The sequence below is a fragment of the Hemiscyllium ocellatum genome, chromosome 6 (assembly GCF_020745735.1).
Source record: "Hemiscyllium ocellatum isolate sHemOce1 chromosome 6, sHemOce1.pat.X.cur, whole genome shotgun sequence".
In the NCBI taxonomy this organism is placed as follows: Eukaryota; Metazoa; Chordata; class Chondrichthyes; order Orectolobiformes; family Hemiscylliidae; genus Hemiscyllium; species Hemiscyllium ocellatum.
This window is the reverse complement of record NC_083406.1, coordinates 112,226,929-112,252,529: the sequence shown is the minus strand read 5'-3', so window position 1 is coordinate 112,252,529 and position 25,601 is coordinate 112,226,929. Positions and strand designations below refer to the sequence as shown.

At 42.5% G+C, this 25,601-nt stretch overlaps 1 protein-coding gene across 1 annotated transcript in view; it reads left to right on the top strand.

Annotated features, from left to right (window-relative positions):
* dhrsx (dehydrogenase/reductase (SDR family) X-linked) overlaps positions 1-25,601 on the top strand; it is a 285,105-nt gene that overhangs the window by 190,496 nt on the left and 69,008 nt on the right. Inside the window, exon 4 of the mRNA XM_060826870.1 lies at positions 11,432-11,533. Coding sequence (XP_060682853.1) covers positions 11,432-11,533 — 102 coding nt within the window. The remainder of the gene's footprint in view (positions 1-11,431; positions 11,534-25,601) is intronic.

Sequence of the window (25,601 nt, the reverse complement as noted above, 5' to 3'; positions counted from 1 at the left end):
AAGCTTACCATTTCTGATGAAGGGCTTATGCCGAAAATGTCGATTCTCCTACTGCTCAGATGCTGCCTGACCTGCTGTGCTTTTCCAGTACCACACTCCCGACAACTGAGCTAACCAACCCTCACGACAAAATGTGACAAACGATGACTCATTGTCACATTTTGTATGAAGTGTCTTCATGTTGAGGGGATGAGGGTCTGCTTCATGACATTGTGCAGACTTTGCCCAAGTGGCATTTCCTCACAAGGGACTGTACCTCAGCAAAAGTCAACAAGACAAAAAAAAATGTTAAACCGAAAAGAAACATTCGGTGAAAGTGATTCTGAGGGGAATCCCTGAACATAAGCCATGACAAATCATCACAGCAAGGACCAAATAACCTGTTTTTATGGACTGAATACTGTGGACAAGCAGATCTTACCTTCTATATAACTAGAAGAAAATTCTTGTAATGTACTTTCTAGTTAGTTCCTTGTTCATTTCAGCTGCGGACTGATGAGACAAAATAAGCCTTAACAGAAACAGGCATTACCAAAATCTGTATTCAACTTATCAATTTTAGCATCAGTGAAATTTTCATATATTTAAAGCTATGGGATAAATTCATAGTCTTCATTGATTGCAGAATTGGGAGCTCTGTGAATGGGGATCAGGAAGTCACCACACACCTATTTTATCCTCATATTGTGCAACTCGACCGCATATTAATTGGTTATAAACACAAGGTGGCAGCTAGTGTATTGTATGGGGAGGTGTGGATTCATTTTCTTTGTAAGTGAGAATGGAAAAATACAGCATTTCTGAAAGGGCATGAAATTTGGAAGAGACTTGGACATACAAGCACAAAGAACACAGAAAATCAGCCTGCTGCTATCACAAGCAATTCAAAAGTCAAATGGCATATTGGCTTTTATTGCTAGGGTTTTGCAGTTAAGATACTGGAAAATCTTGCAGCATTTTCCAAGGATTTTGGTGAGACCACACCTTGAATATTGTCTGCCATCTTAGTTTCCATATTTAAGGAAGTCTATACTTTGGATATATTGCTTCCTGGGATTAGCCGGTTGCCCTGTGATTAGAGATGCATGAGCTTGGGTCTATGTTCTGTGCAGGCCTAAAGAGTGGAAAGTGATCCTATTGAAATACACAAGATTCTGAAAGGGCCTGGAAGATACATATTGAGAAGTTGTCCGTCTGTCTGGGGAATTTAAACATGTGGCAGAGTATCAGGATTAGGGGATGATTATTCAGGACTGAGATTGGGATAAATTTCTTCAGTCAAAGGACTGGAAATCTTTGGATTGTGAATGCTACATCCTTAAGCTTATTTAAGGTTGCAATAGACGTATTTTTGATCTCTTTGGACATCAATGGATATGGGGAGTACGCAGGAAAGTGGGTTTGAGGTCAATGATCACACATAATCATTGCCTTTGACAAGCTGCTGCACAGAACAGAAGAATGTTAGTTAGGACAAAACCTATGGTGTTAAGGGCAAGGAGAGAGGATTGGCTGGATGGTAGAAGTGGTGCTGGAAAAGCACAGCAGTTCAGACAGCTGCCTGACCTGTTGTGCTTTTCCAGCACCACTCTAATCTAGACTCTGATCTCCAGCATCTGCAGTCCTCACTCTGCACCTGGCTGGTAGAAGGCAGACAGTGAGATTAAAGAAGTCTTCTGGATGGCAGCCAATGACAAATGGAATTCCACAAGGGTCACTGTCGGGCTCACAAATGTTCATGTTGTACATTAATGATCTGGATGAAGCAACTGAAGGCATTGTTGCTGTCCTTGCATATGACACAAAAATAGGTGCAGGGACAGGTAGTGTTGAGGAAGTGAGGAGGCTGCAGAAGGAGTTTGACAAGCTAAGAGAATGGTAAAAAGTGAGGTCTGCAGATGCTAGAGATCACAGCTGAAAATGTGTTGCTGGTTAAAGCACAGCAGGTTAGGCAGCATCCAAGGAATAGGAAATTCGACGTTTCGGGCATAAGCCCTTCATCAGGAATGAAGGGCTTATGTCCGAAACGTCGAATTTCCTGTTCCTTGGATGCTGCCTAACCTGCTGTGCTTTAACCAGCAACACATTTTCAGCAAGCTAAGAGAATGGGCAAAGAAGTGGCAGATGGAATACAATGTGGGAAAGTGTGAGGTCATTCACTTTAGTTGGAAGAGTAGAAGTTCAGACTGTTTTCTAAATGGAGAAAGGCTTCAGAAATCTGAAGCACAAAGTCCTAGTTTAGGATTCTCTTAAGGCAAGAAAGGCAAATGTAATGTTAGCATTAATTTCAAGGGGCCTGGAATACAAGAGCAGAGGTATATTACTGAGATTCTACAAGGCTCTGGTAAGGATGCAGTTGGGGTATTGTGTGCAAATTTGGCCCTCACTTTTAAGGAAGAATGTGTTGGCATTGGAGGGGGTGCAGAGGAGATTTGTAAGAATGATCCCGGGATGCAGGGCTTGTCATATAAAGAGCATTTGAGGACTCTGGGCCTGTATTCAATGGAGTTTAAAAGGATAAGGGGGCAATCTCTTTGAAACTTATTTTGAATCTTGAATATTGAGAGTTCTGGATAGAGTGGACGTGGAAAAGATGTTTCCACTGGTAAGGAAGACCAGGACCCAAGGACACAGCCTCAGAGTGAAGGGAAGACGGTTTAGAATTGAGATGAGGAGGGAATTCTTCAGGCAGAGGGTGGTGAATCTGTGGAATGCATTGCCCCAGAGGGCTGTGGAGTCTAAGTATTGTGACAGAGTTGGATAGGTTCTTGATTAGTAAGGGGATCGAAGGTTATGGAGAGAAGGAAAAGAATGGGATTAAGAATTGTATCAGTCATGATCGAATTGTGGAGTAGAACTGAATGGGCCAAATGGCCTAATTACACTCCTATATCTTATGGTCTTATGATAGCCCCTTGAGCCATTCTGGACTGCCTGATCAACTAATGCTTCCATCTTGTAAGTTCTTACAAGAAATGAAACTCCAACTCTCATAAAGATTCTTGTGAATCGTAGAGAATATATATAATAGAACAATAAATAATCATTGCTCCCAAAATGCTGAAATATTAGAAATATCATTAATTCATCTGAGATTGGAATATTACAATCATGCAGTCTATCGAGCAATCTAGAAGAAACAATTCTTTAATCAACCAGGTGGCTAAAAGCATTCAGTTCAGAATTATGTGTTTTAGGCATTAAGATACACTTTGTAATAACAGAGTCATTTTCCAGCCTATAACTTAAGCTCCAGCCTTAATACTCAACCAAGAATGTCTGCAATTTGACCTATAATTAAGGGATAAAATAAACTAAATTAAGCCAGCAGTAATTTTGGTATCACATTTTTGATCTTTAAATATGTGCAATTAAAGAGAGTTTTATAATTATCCTTTTTAGGAGTAAAACCTTAATCACGAATCTCTCCAGTAGCTCTATATCTGCTGCTATCCTGGAGATAAACGAATTTCCATCTTATAGCCCAATTTGTTAATATTTTAGAGGTGTTTTTGGACCTCAGTACTGATAGAAATCACTCAGACATGTTAGTCAGTTAATGCAATGATCCTTTATTCTGATTACAACTGATTAACAAATAGAACTTCAGCCAGTCATACAAATCAAGCAAAGGAAAGCATTGGACCCACAACCTGGTGTAATTATTACTTGTGAATGGTGAACCTGGCCAGAGTTCTCAAAAAAGGGCAATGTTGTTTGTCAGTCTTGGTTCCACACTGTAGTAAGATAACAGAGGAATTTTGCAATGAAATAATCAGCCATCATGATTAGAATATATACTTGAAAGGACTGTAATAGATATATTGATCAGAGCTCTTTCAATGACCTACTAGGCAAATCCATTGCCTGTGATGTAGCATCAAGTGAGTGGGATTGCAACTCTCCAAGGGGAAAGTGAGGACTGCAGATGCTGAAGACCAGAGTTAGAAGGGCTTATGCCCGAAACGTCGATTCTCCTGCTCCTCGGATGCTGCCTGGCCTGCTAGGTTTCTCCAGCATCACATTTTTCAACTCTGCAACTCTCCAAGGCATGTATTCTCAGCCTGTATGTAGTTGGCACATTTCCATCGACAACAGTGTGTTGGTCTCAGAGCTAGTAAGGCGCTGAGATATCAGCCAATGTTCCTACCCAGAGTTCACAACTCATCCTGCTCCACTCGCAATTGCACATCTGGAGATAGTGAGTCAGAGCAGAAATTATGGAAAATGTATGACACAGAAGGAAACTGTTGTGTATTTTTTTTTAGATTACTTACAGTGTGGAAACAGGCCCTTCGGCCCAACAAGTCTACACCGACCCGCCAAAGTGCAATCCACCCATACCCCTACATTTAACCCTTACCTAACACTACGGGCAATTTAGCATGGCCAATTCACCTGACCCGCACATCTTTGGACTGTGGGAGGAAACCGGAGCACCCGGAGGAAACCCACGCAGGCACGGGGAGAACGTGCAAACTCCACACAGTCAGTCGCCTGAGGCGGGAATTGAACCCGGGTCTCAGGCGCTGTGAGGCAGCAGTGCTAACCACTGTGCCACCGTGCCGCCCACTGGCCCTGTCAATGTGCTGGCCCTGTCAACGATGACGATATCTGCAATTAAACTGCTCACTGAGAATAATAATCTGTTTTTTTTTTGTCATGGGAACTCTGCATCAGATAGAGCAACACCATCATTTTGCAGTTCTCTTCTTTAAAAGAGTAAGGTAGCTTGTGCAGTCAGGGCAGGAGATAGAAGGTGAAAACTCAAGAGAAAGTAGTTGTTTTCTGTCCATGTATTGTTATGAGGTTATTTCTATTTTGTTTATTCATTTTGGGCTGCTTCTGAATTGTTTCCTAGACCATTTCAGGGGGTAGTTAGGACAAGAGCCAATGAATGTGTAGCTGAAGAGCTGGTTCAGGGATTCAGATTTTTGGATCATTGGGATCTCTTCCAGGCCAGAAACGACCTGTAAAAGAGGGCAGGGTTGCACCTGAACTGGAGAGGATCAGTATCCTGGCAGGAAGATTTGCAAGTGCTATTTGGGAGTTTTTAAACTAATCTGGCAAGGATGTGGGACCCTAAGCATTAGTGAAATAAGAGAGAAAGTTGAGTTTGGTGCAGACATTAAAGTGAACAAGTTAAATAGACAAGGCAGGCAAGACCTTGGCAGGGACCGAGGGAAGACTGACAAATTGAGCTATATTCATTTCAATGCAAGAGACCTGAAAGGTAAGGCATTGATGGGAACTCAGGGCATTGATGGGAACATGGCACTGGGATCATAGCTGTTATAGAAACATGGCTGAGGGAAGGGCAGAACGGCAGCTCAATGTTCCGGGATACAGATGTTATAGGAAGGATAGAAGAGGAGGCAAGAGAGGAGGGGAAATGCTGTTTTTGATTAGGAGATGTATCATGGCAGTACTTAGAGAGGATATTCTTGAGGGATCGTCCATATGTGTGGAACTGAGAAATAAGAAGGAGGTGATCACTTTGATGGGATCGTACTATAAGCTCCCCCAATATTCAGCGGGAAATTGAAGAACAAATATGTTTTCAAAATTTGCAATGAAAACAGATAGATGTAAGAATAATAGGGGTCTAATACTAGCAGATTTTAACTTGCCCCAAACAAAGACTGGGACTGCCATAATGTTAAGGGCTTGGATGGGGAGGAATTTGTTTAGTGTGTTCAGAAAATTTTCTCAATCAATATGTAGATGGCCCTAATAACGAAGAGGCAAAACTCGACCTCCTCTTTGGAAATAAGGCAGAGCAAGTGACTGTTACTGGGGGAGCATTTTGAGACCAGTGACCACAATTCTATTAGTTTTAAAGTAGTTATGGAAAAGATAGACCTGGTCCAAAGTTAAAATTCTAAACTGGGGCAGGATAGGACCTGTAAAAAGTTGATTGGGGGAAGATTGTTTGTAGGCAAAGGGATGTCTGGCAAGTGGGAAGCTTTCACGAGTGAGATAATGAGAGTTCAGGGCCAGTAGGGGACAATGGATGAATAAGGAGATTGAGGCTCTAGTCAAGAAAAGAAAGGAGGTATATGCCAGGTATACACAGCTGGGAATCCCTTGAGGAGTGTAGGAAAATCAAGAGAGCCAAAAGGGGATATGAGACAGCTTTGGTAGATAGAGTCAAGGAGAATCCAAAGAGATTCTACAAGTATATTAATGGCAAAAGAGTAACTAGGGAGAGAATAGGGCCCTTTAAAGATCAACAAGGCCGGCTATATGTGGAACCACAGGAGACAGGTGAGATCATAAGTGAATATGTGGAGAAAAACATAAAAGCTAGAGAACTCAGGGAAATAAATAGAGATGTCTTGAAAAGAGTCCATATTACGAAGGAGGAGATTCTAGAGGTCTTAAAATGCATAAAGGTAGCTAAATCCCAGGACCTGATCAAGTGCATCCCAGGACATTGTGAGAAGCTAAGGAAGAGGTTAAAAGGCCCCTAGCAGAGATGGTTGTATCATGGACAGTTATGGGTGAGCTGGACGGTGGCCAATGTTGTGCCATTATTTCAGAAAGTTTGCAATGAAAAGCCAGGGAACTACAGATCAATGGGCCTAATATCAATGCGAGGTACATTCTTGGAGGGGATTCTGAGAGACAGGATCTATGTATGTTTGGAAATACAAGGACTGATTGGGGATAGCCTACATGGCTTTGTGCGTGAGAAATTGTATCTCACAAATTTGAGTTTTTTGAAGAAGTGATTAAGAAGATAGGTAAAGGCAGAACAGTAAACGTCTGCATGGACTTTAACAAGGCCTTCAGCAAGGTTCCGCATTGTAGGCTGGTTAGTAAGGTTAGGTCAAATAGATTCCATGGAGAGCTAACCAAGTGGATACCAAATTGGATTGACGGTAGGAGACCTAGGGTAGTGGTAGAGGGTTGTTGTTGAGATTGGAGGTCTATGACTGGCGTTGTGCCCCATGGATCGGTGCTGGGACCACTATTGTTCATCATTTATATAACAATTTTGAGGAGAATATTCAAAGCATGGTTAATAATTTTGTAGATGACGTCAAAGTTAATGGTAGAGTGGTATAAGAAGGTTATCAAAAAATACAATGGATCTTGATCAGCTGGGCCAGTGGGCCAAGGTATGGCAGATGGAGTTTAATTCAGATAAATGCAAGGTGTTGCATTTTGGTCAGACAAACCAAGGCAGGACTTAGTTAATTAGTGGTCAGGCTGTGGGGAGTGTTGTCGAACAGGGAGACCTAGCGGTTCAGGTACATAGTTCCTTGAAAGTGGTGTCACAGGGAGCCAGAGTGGTGAAGAAGGCATTTAGCATGCTTTCCTTCATCGGTCGTAGCATTGAGTACAGGGGTTGGGATGTTAGAGCTGTACAAGACATTGGTCAGGCTACATTTGGAGTACTAGGAGAAAGTGAGGACTGCAGATGCTGGAGATCTGAGTCAAGAATGTGGTGTTGGGAAAACACAGCAGGTCAGGCAGCATCCAAGGAGCAGGAGAATCGACGTTTCGGGCAAAAGCCTCTCATCAGGAATGACGCTTGCAGCACAAGCCTCATTCCTGATGAAGGGCTTTTGCCTGAAACGTCGATTCTCCTGCTCCTGGATGCTGCCTGACCGGCTGTGCTTTTCCAGCACCACACTCTCGACTAAATTTGGAGTATTGCATGCAAGTCTGGTTGTCCTGCTGTAGGAAGGCTGTTATTAAACTGAGGATGTGCAAAACTGGATTTACAAGGACATTACCGAGATTGGAAGGTTTAAGTTATAAAGAAAGGCTAGATAGTCTAGGATTTTTTTTCCCTTGAGTGTAGGAGGCTGACGGGTGATTTTACAGAAGCTTTTAAATCATGAGGGGTGAATAGCCAAGATCTTTTCTCTAAGGTAGGGGCATCGAAAACTAGACGGCATAGGTTTAAAGTGAGAGGGGCCTGAGGGTGGTGCCTTTATGGAACAAGCTGCCAGAGGAAGTGATAGAGGTGACTACAATTACAATATTTAAATGTCATTTGCACAGGTACATGGAGAGGAGAAGTTTAGAGAGATATTGGTCAAATGCATGCAAATATGACTAGTTCAGTTTAGGAAATCTGGTTGGCATGGGCAAGTTGGTCCAGAGTCCATTTCTGTGCCATACGACTCCAAATCCACATTGGCTGTGAGGCTGGAGTCTCACAATAAGAATGCCTGAAGGACACAACTAAACCAGTTGAGTTTGTTTTTAATGGCAATCTAACTGACTGTTGTCTGCTTTTTATTCTTTAAATAAGTTTATATATATATTGGCTGTGGTCGTGAAGTGTCAGTCATCTCAGCTCCAGGACATCTCTGCATGAATCCCTCAGGGTAGTGTCTTAGGCCCAGCAATCTTCAGCTGCTTCATCAATGACCATCCCTCTGTCTTAAGGTCAGAACTGGGGATGTTCGCCAATGATTGCACAGTGTTCAGCAGAAGTAGTCCGTGCTAAAATGCAACAAGATCTGGACAATATCCAGGATTGGACCAGCAAGTGGCAAATAACATTTGTGCCACACAAATGCCAGACCATCACCAAGAAGAGATACACTAACTACTGCTGCTTGACATTCAACCAGCCCTGAATCCCCCAATGCCAACACCCTTGGGGACACCATTGACCAGAAACTTGACTGGACTCAGCACATAAACACAGTGGCTACAAGAACAGGTCAGGGGCTAGGAATACTGCAGCAAGTAATTAACCTCCTGACACCCCAAAGTCTATCCACCATCTACAAGGCACAAGTAAGGAGTGTAATGGAATACTCCCAACTTGCCTGGATTTGTGCTGTTCCAACAACACTCAAGAAGCTTGACACCATCCAGGACAAAGCAACTCGCTTGATTGGCACCAAATCCACAAACATTCAATCCACCACTACTGGCACACAGTAGCAGCAGTGTGTCCTATTTACAAGATACACTGCAGAAATTTACCAAAGATCCTTAGACAGCACCTTCCATGAAAACCCACAACCACTTCCACCTAAAACGACAAGGGCAGCAGATACTTGGAAACACCACCACCTGCAAGGTCCCCTCCAAGCCACTCCCATCCTGACTTGGAGATATTCTGCCGTTCCTTCACAGTCGTTGGGTCAAACTCCTGGAATTCCCTCCCTACCAGCATTGCAGGTCAACCCACAGTAAGTGGACTGCAGCAATTCAAGAAGGCAGCTCACCACCACCTTCTCAAGGGCAAATAGGGTTGGGCTATCAATGCTGGTCAGCCAGCGATGTCCAAGTCCCACAAATGAATAAAACAAGTTCTTAAATGGTTCATTGCCTGGATTACCAGTGTAATAACATAGTCATACTTGACACAACCTCCACACAAACAATATACTGCTGGTTCTGAAAATATGAAATAAAAACAGAAAAGACTTAGCAGTCAGGCAGTCACCATGGAGAAAGAAGCAGAGTTACTGTTTCAGACTGGTGACTTCCCATCAGAACTGAAAAAAATGCTTGGGATGTAATAGGTTTTAACTGATCAAAGAGAAAGAGAAGGGAAACTGAAAGCAATGAAGATCAACAAAGTGAAATAAAAAGCCAAATGAAATGCTATTGGAATGAGGAGCAGAACCTTTACATGTTCTTGAATGAGAAATGGCAGTGAATGAAATGTCATTGTAAGCAAAATGCTATCGGTGTTACAAATCTGCACTACAGTAGGAAAAAGTAGAAAAATCCAGGTAAGGCTACATCTATGAAGAGTGAAACTGAGTTAACATTATTTGCAAAAAACTTCTGATCCCAAATTCTGACCTTTAAATGCCAAAGAGAAGTCACTGGATGAAAAACATAGAAATCTTTCAAAAATACAATGACAAGTCCAAATCCTCTTTCTAAAAATATAACCTTGAGTTAAAATCTTACAGCTGGCATTTTTCACCACATTTCAAAATGTGAAAAATTTAAGAAAAGATGAAGAGAAAGAAATGCTGGTATTGGATATTTCTGTTTTACAAATACCCAACAATCATCGACTGCAAATTAAACAGGCCAGATTAATTACAGCTTTGCTTCAGCCTTTGAATAATCTGTGTGGTTACTTGGCATTGTGCTCTTGTCAGTGCAAAGCAGCTTATCATCTGATTAATTCTGAACAAAGCCACCAGAGATTTCTTTTTTTTTAAAATAAATTCTTTAGCATTTTTTTTTCTTTGCACAGCCTTTTTCTATTGCATGTTAGATGTTGCTAATAATACAAGGAAGCCAAATTAACTCCTGCCTTCAACTATGGGGCATTTTGTGGCCCAGTCTGTGAACACAATATGCTGTTTTTTTTAGTGGTATAGATAATATTTACGCTCTGCTCTGCACAACCAAAGCAAATAAATGCAGTATCTCAGGTTACTGTCTAATATTGTATTTCCATTTGGGTGGTGTTAAATTCAGCACTATTTACCAGCTCCATAACTCACTGTTTAAAGTGACATGAAATTTGAGCCTTAAATGCTCATCTGTAGTTGCCTATGTGCCATCATGAAAGAGTATGGAAGTGTACATGTATACTTCCTCATGGTATACTGCCCATGTATACTTCCTAATGGTATACTGTACATGTATACTTCCTCATGGTATACTGCACATGTATACTTCCTCATGGTATACCGCACATGTATACTTCCTCATGGGATCAGCCACTGTTCAGTTGGTAACGCTGTCATCTGTGAGAAGGTTGTGAGTTCAAATCTCATTCTAGGATGGGAGCATATATTAAGACTGACATTCCAGTATCGTATTGAGGGAGTGTTGAAGATGCTACCTTTGGATTATTCATTCATGCAAGGTCTCATTTGCCCTCTTGGACTGAACATAAAAGATCTGTGCCACTATTTCAAAGCCCTGGCTAACCTTTCATCAGTCAACACTACAAAGCCTACTGAGATTTCATCTTATTTAATTTAATATCAATATTAATTTAATAGGTAATATGGTGTGCTTCTCCAACATGAGACAAGCTTGCATCTTACAAGTTTTGACTATCATGATACTGCTCAAGTGGAAAGTCTAGCCCCAGATCTATCCTAAAAAGGAACTGATGGTTATTATCCCAATTGTCTTATTGGGTGGGAGTGGTTTCTTTTATATATTGGATATTGATCAAAATGCTTTTCCTATAACCTAAACAAAGGAAAATCAGTATTTAGCAATAGAAGAAAAAATGCTGGAAATTACAATGGGTCAAGCAGCATCATGGAGAGAGAGCAAGCTAATGTTTTGAGTCTAGATGACTCTTCATCAGAGTTGTAGGATTGATGACCTTGACATGTTCAGTCTTTGGGACTGTTGATAACACTTACATATCAAATACGTCTGCTTGTGAAAAGTTTCTTCTACCCATGGATAGAATTTGTAATTAGCAACAATTTAATAATGGATTTTTTTTTCCCCTTTCTTCCTCCAGTGGAGTTTATGTTCCTAGAGCTAGCTTCAATGCACTCCATTCGGCAGTTTGTCCAAAACTTCAAAGCAAAGAACCTCTTACTCCATGTTTTGGTAAATAATGGTGAGTTTTAATTATTTTTGCTCACATTACAGATTCATAATTCATAGTCTTAGGGTTACCGGTAAAGAATCTGCATGTCTGTATGTAGAACTATTATTTTAAACTTTGAAAAAGTCTAGATCATGCACTTGTTATAATGTGGGTACTGCAGCAGTGACCTAGCTGTTTACTGCAATGAAACCTCACCACTCAATGTGAGCCATTTTAAAATCATGCATTTTTAATATTTAGACTATTTGCAACTTCACACAAAGATGGAATAACTGATTTGATTTTTGCTTTTAATATTTCAGAAACCATACACATTGCGGAAATATCAGAATATAGATAGAGCTATAATTTTAGTCATATGTTTAACATCAAAAAAGACAATTTTGCATCAAAATTGAAAATGTCTACTTTCCTTCTGTCACTCTGTATTCCCCTATTACCACTTTTTCCCTTTTTTTCTAACCTCATTCTATCTGAATTTTATTGATTCTTACTGGTTCTATCCATGTACCCATTGCAATTAGTGTCCTGTCTTTGTGAAGGACATACTGTATTAATTTCCTTTCATTTCTCCTTGATCTCACTACCCATTTAGGAAATAAGGCAGTGGAAGTCAGCACAACGGTCATTTCTTTTAACACAAATAGTACAGAAAAACCACAAATCCCCTGTCATCCAAAAGAAGCCAGGAAGTAAACTAAAAAAAATTCTGTCAAAAATATTATAAGTACTTTGTATCTTTGTTTTGTTGATATGAAAACATGCTTGCTGAATATTCAAATTGTGTTACATTGTTGGTGGTGAGGAACATTTGAAGGTACAAGAATCTTTTCCATGTGGTACTGAACTGTGAAATGTTTTACGGTCTGCTGAGTTTCTTATTGATATGGCAGAGTTGGGGAAAAGACGTCAGATGTAAATTGTTGATTGAAATTGGGGAAAGGGAGAATGGTGCTTGCTAGCTGAAGTGCTACAGCACAGAAATATTAGATGCAGATTTGCAGATTTGATTGCATTGCCAGCTAGTTGTTGTCATAGTTTGGGTATGTTCGCTGAGCTGGGAAGTTGATTTGTCGACGTTTTGTCCCCTGTCTCGGTGACATCTTCAGTGCTCCGGAGCCTCCTGTGAAGCGCTGCCGTACTGTGTCTTCTGGAATTTATTTAGTTTTGTTCCTGTTACTTCCGGTTGCCAGTTCCAGTAGTTTGTTGTAATGTTTGATATGTTGGGTCTAGGTCTATGTGTCTGTTGATGGAGTCCATGGATGAGTGTCATGCTTCTAGAAATTCTCTGGCTGTCCTCTATTTAGCTTAACATATTGTTGTTGTGTTGTCCTAGTTAAATTTCCTTGTAATCTGTGTGGATGGTTACCAGGGACAGCTGATCGTGGCGTTTAGTGGCTAGTTGGTATTGGTGGATGTGGATTGCTAGTTGTCTGCCTGTTTGTCCTGTATAATGTTTCATGCACTTTCTGCATGGAATTTTGCAAGTCATGTTAGTCTTGCGCATACTGGGTCTTTTGGTTTGATGAGTTGTTGTCTGAGCCTGGCTGTCGGTTTATGGACTGTCATAAATTTGATGTCTGGCTGTTAGTTCTGAGACATTTTTTATATCAGGTAGCGAGGCTAGTGTGTTGGGTTGTGGCATCCCCTCGTCGCATTGTTTGTCTGCTAGGCATCTGTGGATGAAGTTGCTGGGAAGAATCTAGCTGTTGTGCTAGCTTTGGCTCAGTTGTAGCATTCTCCCCTCCTTAGGTCAGTTAACTTTAGGTTCAAGTTCCTTCCAGAGACTTGGACATTTAATCTAGCAGGTAATTCAGTGCAGGAGTAATGGAGTGCTGCAATGTTAGAAGTGACATCTTTCAGATGGGATGTCCCTGACCTCACCAAAGATTCAGTACTGGGGCGACTGCCTTTTTTGATACAGATCAATGTCTTTGGTAAGGTTGTTTCGCCTTCTGGGCAAGTCCACAGGTCTTTCAATGTGCACCAGAGGGTCATAGTCTCATAGAACCCATAGGATCCCTACAATGTGGAAAAACACCATTCGGCCCATTGAGTTCACACCCGTCTCTCCAAAGAGAATCCCGCCCCTGCCCCCTCCCATTCTATCCCTGTAACTCTGCGTTTCCCATGGCCAATCCATCTACTCTGCACATCCCTGGATGCTATAGACAATTTAGCACAGCCAATCCATCTAACCTGCACATCCTTGGACTGTGGGAGGAAACTCGGAGGAAACCTACACAGACAGAGGGAGAATGTGCAAACTCCAGGTAGACAGTCACCCAAGGCTGGAATCGAAATTGGGTTTCTGGCACTGTGAGGAAACAGTACTAACTACTGATCTCAGGGTAAGGGGTTTCCTAGTTCATATGAGATTAAGAGGAATTCATTCACTCTGAAGGTATTAAATCTTTGGAATTCTTTACTACAAAGGGCTGTAGAGTCTGAGTGGTTAATTATATTTAAAGCTGTGATAGATTTTAATCAGTATGGGAATCAAGAGGCGAAAAGGCAGGATAGTGGAGCTGAGGATTATTAGATCAGCCATGATCTCATTGAATGGCGGAGCAGACTAGCTGAGCTGATTGGTCTACTTCTACTCCTATGTTTTATGGTCATACGGTAAAAGATTCGATACCTTTATTCAAAAAAGAGTAAGGGTGATACTGGCCATTATTTAGCTCTCAATGAACAGCAATGATCCAGTCATCATGTCATTGCTGTTTGTGGAACCTTGCTGTGTGTTTCCCAGATTGTGACAATAACTATTCATCAAAACAAGGCTGACTGGAAAAAGGATTTGAACATCCTGAGGTCATGAAATAGTCCAAATCATCGCAAATTCTTTCTGTTTCTATTGATCCTAGTGTAAACCAAGTATTAAAGCTATGGCTTACTTTTCTGTATGGCTGAATCCACACCAGATTTTCTTCAAATTTAATGTAAAAGTCAAGTTAAGAATTAGAACAAATTCCAAAATGAAAAATAAATATGTTGGGATCAGGGAGAGTCATGTAGATTGAAACAGCAATTTATGTTTTTTTTGTTGTGTGTGTTTTAGTTTAATGTTGAACACAGAGGTGGTGTAATCTGAGATTATTCCTGATATAAAGATGTTTGGAAGAAAGAACATCCAAAAGGAAGACATTGAGTGAATTAACAGAGAGATGAGCTAGCAGAGCTGGAGGGATAAAACAGAAATAAAATATGCAGCAAAATGCAAATATTATAAAAGGGGAGGTCAAAGCACAAGCAGATAAAAGATTTAAAAAATAAACGAAGCAGTTTGAGGAAGGACGGGATATTTGCAGAATGTATTGTAAAAAGGACAATGTTAATGTTATCTCTTTCAGTGTTTGCATTTGTTATGCTCTGTTTGAAAGGTAGGTGAAAGAAGATTTACCAAAGTTCGAAAGGGAATTGTACATTTAAACATTGAAAATAGGAGCTGGATTAGGTCATTCGCTCCATCAAGCCTGCTTCAGCATTCAAAGAGACCAAGCTGATCATTGATGCACTTGCCATTTATCCCCCTATCCCCATGTCCCTCAATGTCATTAGTATTCAGAAATCCATTGGCTTAGGGACAAAAGTAGGCCATTTAGCCCATTGAGTCTGTTTCACCATTCAATGAGATCGTGGCTGATCTATTCATCCTAAACTTCACCTTCCTGCCTTTTCACGTAATAACCCTTGATTCACAGCCTTAGAGTAAAGGAAAGACCTTTTACAACAAATTCCTCTATGTCTTAAATGTGAGATACATCAGGTACTTCCATTGTACTTCTGTATTGCGAGTCTATCCAGTGTAGATTATAAATCTGTATGTCTGGAAAGGAAAAAGTTAAGGCTGTAGGGACATTGCAGGGTAGAGGATAAATTGAATAACTCTGTGAAAAGGATGCAATGTGTTGTGAAACCTGAAAGCATTAAAGAGAGGGCTTTAGGTGTACCAAAGTATTAATGACTAGGCCAAACAATAGAAGGACAAAGTTAAGATGATGATGGAATGAGAACAGCCCTGTAAGTCAAGGACCCCACCTTGATTTTGATTCACTACTATATGGGTAAAAGTAAGATAAAGTTGCCATCATCCCAGAGGACAATAAGTCTGCTCTCTGATTTTGAGAGTGATGATTGGTAGCATTTTAACCTAAAGGTCACCATGCCTCAGCCAAAGGGCAAGTTGAGAACGTGGCACCCTCATCATAACTTTAGCTGGCACCAGAATTGAATTTGTACTCATAGAATCACTGGCGGCGTAGTGGCTCAGTGGTCATCACTGTTGTCCCAGAGCACCAGGGACATAAGTTTGACATGACCCTCAGGGTGACTCTGTGGAGCTTGCACATTCTCCCTATGTCTGCCTGAGTTTCTTTCAGACACACTGGCTTTCTCCCACAGGTGTGCAGGCTAGATGGATTGGCCATGGTAAAATTGTCCTTCGTGTCCAGGGATGTGTAGGTTAGGTGGTGGGTTAGCCATGGGAAATGTGGGAGAACTGGGGGCTGTGCCTGGGTGGGATGCTCTTCGGAGAGTTGGTGCAGACTCGATGGGCTGAATGGCCTCTTCAGCACTGTTGGGATTCTACACTGCCTTGCCTTTTTTCACTTTTCCCCCTCAGCCAAAGTTATCCAGCTCATGCGACTGCCTTAGTCATCAGCACACCACAGTCAAGTCAAGGGGGATAGCCTTCACTCAGATGGTCCTGATACAGTAAGTAAAATGGAATTGCTGATACTGGTCCAGACCAAGCTTTAGGACTTCAGAGTCAGGGTTCTCTCCTCAGAAAGGCTGAGTAAGCAAATGATGGGCCGCACACCACCCAGCTTGAGTTTTTCTGCCCTATTGTCGACTGTTTTCCTCCAGAAATGATGCATGGGAGATGAAAGTTGGTTGCATAGCTATTGCAGATGGAGGGTAGTGTAGAAGGCATGCCGGTATTGTGTCAGTGCTGTGACCTTTTGGGGTGGGTGACTGCGAGTGAGGGAAGATGTTGCAGACAAGAGTGAGTGTGTGTGAACCTTGCTGAGAGGTGGGTACAGTAGCAGAGACAGAGGAAAAGTCAATTTTCAGAAAGAAGATGGTGGAACCTATCCTGCGGAATGGAGAAGGACATTGACCTTCTTCCTACAGTGCTGGGCATTCCTTCAGATGGCTGAGACTGATTGAAGCCAGGTGGCAACCTCTGATCAGGCTGCTGTGTTCTGCTGTCATGGTGTGTACTGCTACTCCTCAAGGAGGAGGAAGAAGTCCTGCATCAGCACCGCCCCATCCAGAAGGACCTCTGGGACCCTACCTGCAAAGCAGGGCAGCAGTTGTCCTATGTCTGTCACATCTGGGCCAGAAATGTCAGGAACTGCACAGGACATTTCCGGACTGACAGTACTTGTCCAGATGCACCATGGGCTTACAGTGCAAGGGATGCTGGTCTTTTGGCAGATAGCTGCTGTGTGGGAGAAAGTGAGGACTGCAGATGCTGGAGATCAGAGTCGAAAAGTGTGGAACTGGAAAACACAGCAGGTCAGGCAGCATCCCAGGCACAAGAGAATCGACATTTCAGGCATAAGCCTGATGAAGGGCTATGAGGGAAACGTCGATTCTTCTGTTCCTCGGATGCTGCCTGACCTGCTGTGCTTTTCCAGCACACGTTTTTACCTGCTGTTTGCTGAGTTGTCCCTGCTACGGTATGTAGTAGGAATTGGATGTGGGAGATAGCACAGGGGCAAATCTGTAATTAAAAAGGCAAGTTTGGCAAGATAAAGCAAGAACACTCATTAGGCTTCACAGTGACAAAATCTCCAAAAAAAACCCAACACGGATCCCATGTTTGTTTGACCTAACTTTGAAATTGAGATGCTCCTGCACTTCCTTCAGAAGCTCATTCTGCAACTCGTGCCGATAACAAACGACGATCCTTGAGCTGAATTTTTTTAAATTTCTCATTCATTATAAAGAGGTTAGCTGTGAGTCTGTCCTTTCATTTGACTGATTAATTGTGGCCATTTTCTTGGTCTGTTTACTCTCTTCTACAACAGGTCTTTACCTAATTGCTTGGCAGTCCCTAGCATATTTAAAACTGAAAAAGAACACATTTTTGAAGTATTTTGTCTGGCATTTATCAGGATTTTCAAGAATACCAATTTAAAGGGAAAAACTTAAGATCAGTTGGCACTGTCATTCAGTATAAATGGTGCTTTCCCCCCAAATTAATATTCTTGTGAATAGTCCAGATGAGTGCAAGATGAAATGCATTGACAAAACATGTCTTTTCTTAGCCAGAATCATGATCTTTCACTTGTAAGCCAAACAGTGGTACATGTTGGGTTGGGTAACTGCTAGTGCACTGTTTCTAATTGCTTTCAGAGGAGTTTCACTCTTCTTGAGGACTAAGGGGACAAGCCAAGTGAACATGAGAGAGCAGGAGGAAGGGGCTGGGTGGGGGTGCATATCCGCAGAGACCATACTACAGGGATATATGTTGCTTTATCTTAAACTGTTCAAAACACGGGCCTTAAAGCATCTTGTTGATAGGGCCGCCAGAGGATGTAAAAGTCACTATGGATCTCCCTACCTCCTGAAACACAGTGACTCAGTAGTTAGCATTCCTATCTCACAGCGCCATGGACTAGGTTCGATTCCACTCTCAGCTTGTGTGGAGTTTGCACATTCTCCCCCTGTATGTGTGGGTTTCCTCCAGGTGCTCTGGTTTCCTTCCACAGTCCAACGGTGTGCACTCTAGGTGGATTGGTCATGTTAAATTGTCACGTGGTGTCCAGGGACGTGCGGGCTAGGTGGATTAACCATGGGAAATGCAGGGTTCCAGGAACAGGGTAGGGAGTTAAGTCTGGATGGGATGTTCTTTGGAGGGTTGGTTCGGACTTGTTGGGCCAAATGGCCTGCTTCCATACTGTAGGAATTCTATGATTTCATGATGCCACTGACTGGAACAGAAACTCTGATGTCCCAGTGCAGAACCTGGATGCCATGTTTGGACCTTTGGCAACCATTAGTATTTTATTATCCTGGCATCATTTGGGTCCGAGAGACAGAACCAAGCTGAGATAATGTGAAAAGCATCATCTGTTCATTGTTCTGACTCACAGCAAATGTATACCTAATTATCAGAACAACAGAAAACACCCAGGAACAGAGAGATCTTGGGCTCACATGCAAATGTAGGCTGAAACACACAGAAACTGAAAATATCTAGGATCAAAAAAAAGTGAAGGAGCACAGAAACATAACTAGCCTTATTCCATTCATGTTGATGCATTTTCTCCCATGGTTGTCAATGTGCTATATAGAAGATTATGTTTCAAACAGCCATTCACAAAAAGAAATTCACAGAAGATAGCATTACCAAGGAGCCACACTGGATTCACTTTATATGGGTCAGTATGCTTTGCAAAACATTGAAAACAGGCATCAATTATTGAATGGGTTGTCTGATATTTGTCACACCATGTTGCTTGCACTGGCCACTGACCTACCAAATGAACATTGTTATTAAAGAACAATTGGAATTTCAACATGACCTTCCCTGCCATCTCCCATCACCATTACTCAACCTGCCTCTTTTCGAAACAGCGTCTTTGAAAAAATAATATTATATAAACTAGAAATAGACATAGGTTTCTTTGTGCTTGCTTCATAGCTTCAGATTCTATTCTACTGCAAACACTTAATGTTATAGAGATATGGAAACAGAACCTTCGGTTCAACTCGTTTATGCTGACCAGATATCCTAACCCAATCGAGCTGCATTTTCCAGCATTTGGCCCATTGTCCCTCTAAACCCTTCCTATTCATATCCCCATCCAGATGCCTGTGGGCGGCACGGTGGCACAGTGGTTAGCACTGCTGCCTCACAGCACCTGAGACCCGGGTTCAATTCCCGACTCAGGTGACTGACTGTGTGGAGTTTGCACGTTCTCCCCGTGTCTGCATGGGTTTCCTCCAGGTGCTCCGGTTTCCTCCCACAGTCCAAAGATGTGCGGGTCAGGTGAATTGGCCAAGCTAAATTGCCCGTAGTGTTAGGTAAAGGGGTAAATGTAGGGGTATGGGTGGGTTTCGCTTCGGCGGGTCGGTGTGGACTTGTTGGGCCGAAGGGCCTGTTTCCACACTGTAAGTCTAATCTAAAAAAATGTTGTAATTGTACCTGCCTCTACCACTTCCTCTGGCAGCACATTCCATACATGCACCACATTCTGTGTGAAAAGGTTGCCCATTCGGTCCCTTTTAAATTTTTCCCCTCTTGCCTTAAATCTTTGCCCTCTACTTCTCGACTCCCCCACCCAAGGGAAAAGACCTTGTCTATTTGTCCTATCCATGTCCCTCATGATTTTATAAACCTCTGTAAGGTCACCCCTCAGCCTTCTATGCTCCAGGGAAACAGCCCCAGCCTATTCAGCTCTCCCTATAGTTCTAACCCTCCAACCCCGGTAAGATCCTTATAAATCTTTTCTGAATCCTTTCAAGTTTCACAACACACATAAGGAGGGAGCCCAGAATTGCACAGTAAAAAGTCACCTTGCTTATTCCAGTCCAACAATCTGCCATGTTTTGAGTACATTCATTGGACACAGCCTGGTACAGACACTGGCATTCTGGTGATGACAAAGAGGGCGACCTTTGAACGGCTGCTTGCTAACATTTGATCATTGTGAGAGATGACAAAACGTAACTTCAATAAACATCCTCATTCTGTGACTCAGCTGCCAGTCAATCGATCACCACACCAGGCCCTAACAATGTTTGCTGTATTTGCAGTCCCTGGAGTAAAATGTTTGTTACTGTCAGTATGTGCAGAAAATGTCATTAAATGAATTTACAATGAGATATTAAGCCGTATTACTAATGATTTTGTAGCACTGTTTATTAAACACAGAGTCAACTTGTCTTTATTACCCCATCACAATTTCAAATTATAGTGCGCTCGTCTTCAATTTCTTAATCGGGTTAACCAGCTCTAAAATCTGATTGATTAAAGTCCCACTTCCCTTTAATTTGACACTTCTAACACTGAGGCAGTTTTCAGCATTGCTGTCAGATTATTCATGCTATAAATTACCAAACCAGCCTATTGTAGGCTTTATGTGACAAACGCAAACTGCTCCCCTGTTCCTACTATAGCCTGCTTAAAGGCCCAGCAAGTCTTGTGCCTTGATAGTGTCTTTTATGTACTTAGGGCTTCCCAAAGCACTTTACAATGTATTAAGAATTTCTGAGATGGAGGAAATACGGTAGCTCATTTAGAAAACTACATTCGACACATCCAGGCCATTCTCCATACCACCTTGCTTTGGGCCAATGAACCTAAGTCTTCCTTCGGTGGCAATTCAAAGCTCAGAGGTGTTCCCACTGAAGACACCCAAGGTCTGTCATGAGAATTTGATTGCAGGACCAAAATCACTAAGCCCTCCATACTGGACTCAACAACATGGAGAGTGCCCTCCAGGACATTCAACTCCATCTCCTGCATTGATGATTGCAGGATCCCCAAGGTCAATATGGTGGCATGGTGGCTCAGTGGTTAACACTGCTGCTTCATAGCGCCAAGGATACAGGTTTGATTCCAGTCTTTCCCCATTTCTGTGTGGTTTTCCTCTGATGCTCTGGTTTCCTCCCACAGTCCAACGATGTGTAGGTTAGCATGGATTGTCCATGGTAAAATTGACCATTGTGTCCAGGGATATGTAGGCTAGGTGGATTAGCCATGGGAAATGTAGGGCTATAAAGTAGGGGGGTGGGTCTAGGAGGGATGCTCTTCGGCAGGTCGCTGTGGACTCAATGGGCTGAATGGCCTGCTTCCACACTATAGGGATTCTATGAAGTACTGTCTCAGATCAAACGATATCAAGATGATCAGTAAAAGTAGTACAAGGACACCGCAAAAAAAAGATCATAACTAGAAACTCCTGCATTGCATGACGACATATCTCTTGGGAATACAGGGCAGCTGACCGCCCATGTGGAGATAAGCACTGAAGTTGGGTTCGACCCAATTTTGACGACCATCTTTGCCAAGCTGATAACATCCATCATACTGAAAGGAGGATGAGAAACGTAGCAACAGCTGAATTTCCCCAAGCGAAATAATCAACAAAATAATCTGCCAATTTTTGGGTACTGTGCTGACTTCATATTCAGACAATTCAGTCATGTTCTGTCTCAGCTGCATAGTCTGAGAGGTGAAAGTGAGGACTGCAGATGCTGGAGATTAGAGTTGAGAGTGTTGTGCTGCAAAAGCACAGCAGGTTATGCAGTATCCGAGGAGCAGGAGAATTGGTGTTTCAGGCAAAAGCCCTTCATTAGGCATAGTCCAGCAGCCACTCTGAGGGTCCATGTTTGCCAGTGCCATGCTGACACAGTTATTTCAGGTTTTTCCAGCTGCTACAACACACAGACATCGGAGATGTGCACAATGACTGGAGAAATTTATAGAACATACTACTTTACAGCGCAGTACAGACCCTTCGGCCTTCAATGTTACACTGACCTGTGAAAATAATCTGATGCCCATCTAACCTACACCGTTCCATTATTATCCATCTGTATGTCCAATGCCCATTTAAATGCCTTTAATCTGGGCGAGCCTACTACTGTTGCAGACAGGGCATTCCACGTTTCTACTACGCTCTGAGTGAAGAAACTACCCCTAATATCTGTCCTAAGTTTATCACCCCTCAATTTAAAGCTATGTCCCCTCGTGTTAGCCTTCACCATCCGTGGAAAAAGGCTCTCACTGTCCATCTAACCCTCTGATTATCTTATACATCTCAATTAAGTCACCTCTCGCCTTTCTTTTCTCTCTAATGAAAACAGCCTCAGTTCCGTCAGCCTTTCCTCGTAAGACCTTCCTTCTATACCAGGCAACATCTTAGTAAATCTCCTCTGAACCCTTTCCAAAGCTTCCATATCCTTCCTAAAATGTGGTGACCAGAACTGTAGGCAATACTCCAGGTGTGGCCTTATCAGTGTTTTATACAGCTGAAGCATGACCTTGTGGCTCTGATACTCAATCCCCCTACCAATAAACACCAACACTCCGTATGCCTTCTTAACAGCCCTATCAGCTTCGAGAGTGTGATGTTGGAAAAGCACAGCAGGTCAGGCAGCATCCGAGGAGCAAGAGAATCAACATTTCGGGGATAAGTCCTTCATCCTGATGAAGGGCTTATGCCTGAAACTTTGATTCTCCTGCTCCTTTGATGCTGCCTGACCTGGTGTGCTTTTCCAGCTCTACACTCTCAACTCTAATCTCTACCATCTGCAGTCCTCACTTTCTCCCAACCCTATCAACCTGGGTGGCAACTTTCAGGGATTCATGCACCAGGACATCGAGATCTCATTGTGCTTCTACACTGCAAAGAATTTTATAATTAGCCCAGTACTCTGCATTCCTGTTACTTCTTCCGAAGTGAGTGACCTCACACTTTTCCACATTAAACTCCATTTGTCACTTTTCAACCCAGCTCTGCATCTTATCTATGTCCCTCTGTAACCCACAGTATCTTTCATCACTATCCACAACCCTGCCTACCTTAGTGTCATCTGCAAATTTACCAAACCATCCTTTTACGTCCAAATCATTTATAAAACTGACAAACAAGCAGTGGCCCCAAAACAGATCCTTGCAGCACACCACTGGTAATTGAATCCCAGAATAACCATTTCCCATCAACCACCACAGCTAGCCTATTTCTGATCCAAACAACTAAATAATCTTCAATCCCAAAACTCTGTATTTTATGCAATAGCTTTCCATGTAGAACCTTATCAAGCGCCTTACAGAAGTCCACATACACCACATCAACTGCTTTACCTTCATCCACCAAGGGATGTGGTAGAAGCAGATACGTTGGCAAAGTTTAAGAGGCATTTGGACAGACACATGAGCAGGCAGGGAATAGAAGGATATAGACCATGTGCAGGCAGAGGTAGTTTAGGATGGCATCATGGTTGGCATAGACATGGTTAGACGAAGAGCCACTTCCTGTGCTGTACTATTCTATATTCTCTGCTCTATGAATCCCAGCTGCTGATTTTGTTCCAAAGTGTATTGATTGACTATAAAAACAAATAATGTTTTCTTCAGTCTTGAATGATGACTTTTTGAGCCTTTGCTTCTCTGCATTACCAGCAAAATTTCCTGAATATAGCCCCCATGAATCAACCCCTTGTTTGATTTCTTTACTCAGTTGGTCTTCTCCTCCTCCTGCAGTTATGCCAGTATCACTCTCTGTCCAGTATCTCGAGGGTGATCACTTTTGTTCACAGCTCAGCTCTGCCAGGTTATTGACAGTGGGGCTGGGACATTTTGTTGACAGTGTTCTTTAGGCAGGTAGTTCGGAGTCCGTGTGGGATCAGTCGGTTCCTTAGGCAGGTAGTTCGGAGTCCGTGTGGGATCAGTCGGTTCCTTAGGTGTTCACCTCATCCAGTACACATACATGGACTTCCTGATATAAAGTGCTTGTGTTTATTGCTTGCCCCATAATGCCTCGGGCAGTGAAGAATCAGTCAGTGTTGTGGGTCGGCAGTCACATGTAAACCACGTAAGGATCACTGATTTCCTTCCCTAAAGGACAGGAATGACCCAGATGAATTTTTCCAATAACGAACACTGGTTTACATGGTCAATGCTAGCTTTGTTTACATTTTCCATATCAAAGTGACTCATACTTACATCTGCATTGCAGACTTATCATAGAATGGGATTGAACAAGATGGATACATTCTGAATTCCTGTCACAGGTGGATACGTGCACACATCACATCTTGCTAACTTACAAATTTAGACATTATTCAAGCCCATTTTCTGCATTGATTTAGCATTGCACAGGGAGCCTAATTGCCACGGGGCCTGGAGAGATGACGCAATGATGCAGATTTAATTGATTGCTATTACGTCTTAAAGGCAAACCAATATATAACAAGTCCATTAGCTTAGCTGTCAAACTTCCCCCTTTCACTGAAGTAACACTTAGAAAAAGATCAGGAAGCTTTCCTGGTTGCAAACCCCAGTGTAGCACACAAAGGCTACAAACACAGATTATGCAGCATGCGGCGCTCTTGCTACTGGGCAATGTAACATCAGTCTTCTTCTGACTCTTCTTCTTCCTGATTTCACTCTACGTGGAGTTTGGGCAATATCAGTCAAAATAGAGCTGGGAAGATGAAAACTCGACCAAACAGAAGTGTTATTATATGCAGCTGGGGTTGAAGAAGAAGCTAGTTGTTTTTATGAAGTGGTAATATTGCTGAATGAATTATCTGGAGGCCCGATCTCATGATCTGTGGACATGATTTCAAATTAATTTAATAAATCTGGAACAGAAAAAATGCTGGCCTTGATAACAGTGATGGTGAAACCTAGCAGTTTTGTTGTAAAAGCCACATCTGGTTCACTAATGTCCTCCCCTGGGGAAAGGCGGGCAATATATTGGGGTAGAATCTGCCATCCTCACCCAGTCTGGCCTGCATGCAACCCCAGGAGCACTGCAATGTACTTTAGTCCTAACTGCCCTATCAAAATGCCTAGCAAGCTGCTCAGTTCCATGAACTCAGTGGGCGGCACGGTGGCACAGTGGTTAGCACTGCTGCCTCACAGCGCCTGTAGACCCGGGTTCAATTCCCGACTCAGGCGACTGACTGTGTGGAGTTTGCACATTCTCCCCGTGTCTGCGTGGGTTTCCTCCGGGTGCTCCGGTTTCCTCCCACAGTCCAAAGATGTGCGGGTCAGGTGAATTGGCCAAGCTAAATTGCCCGTAGTGTTAGGTAAGGGGTAAATGTAGGGGTATGGGTGGGTTGCGCTTCGGCGGGTCGGTGTGGACTTGTTGGGCCGAAGGGCCTGTTTCCACACTGTAAGTCTAATCTAAACTCAAATAAGATATCATGGGGCTATTCAGTCCATCTGGACTGCAGCAGTTCATGAAGCCAGTTCACCACTACCTTTTCAAAGGTAATAGGGGATGGACAGTTGATGCTTACCTTGCCTGCAGCAGTCACATCCTGAAAATAAATATTAAAAAGTGTGAAAACCCATGCTGAGCTCATGAAGGATACCCTTAAT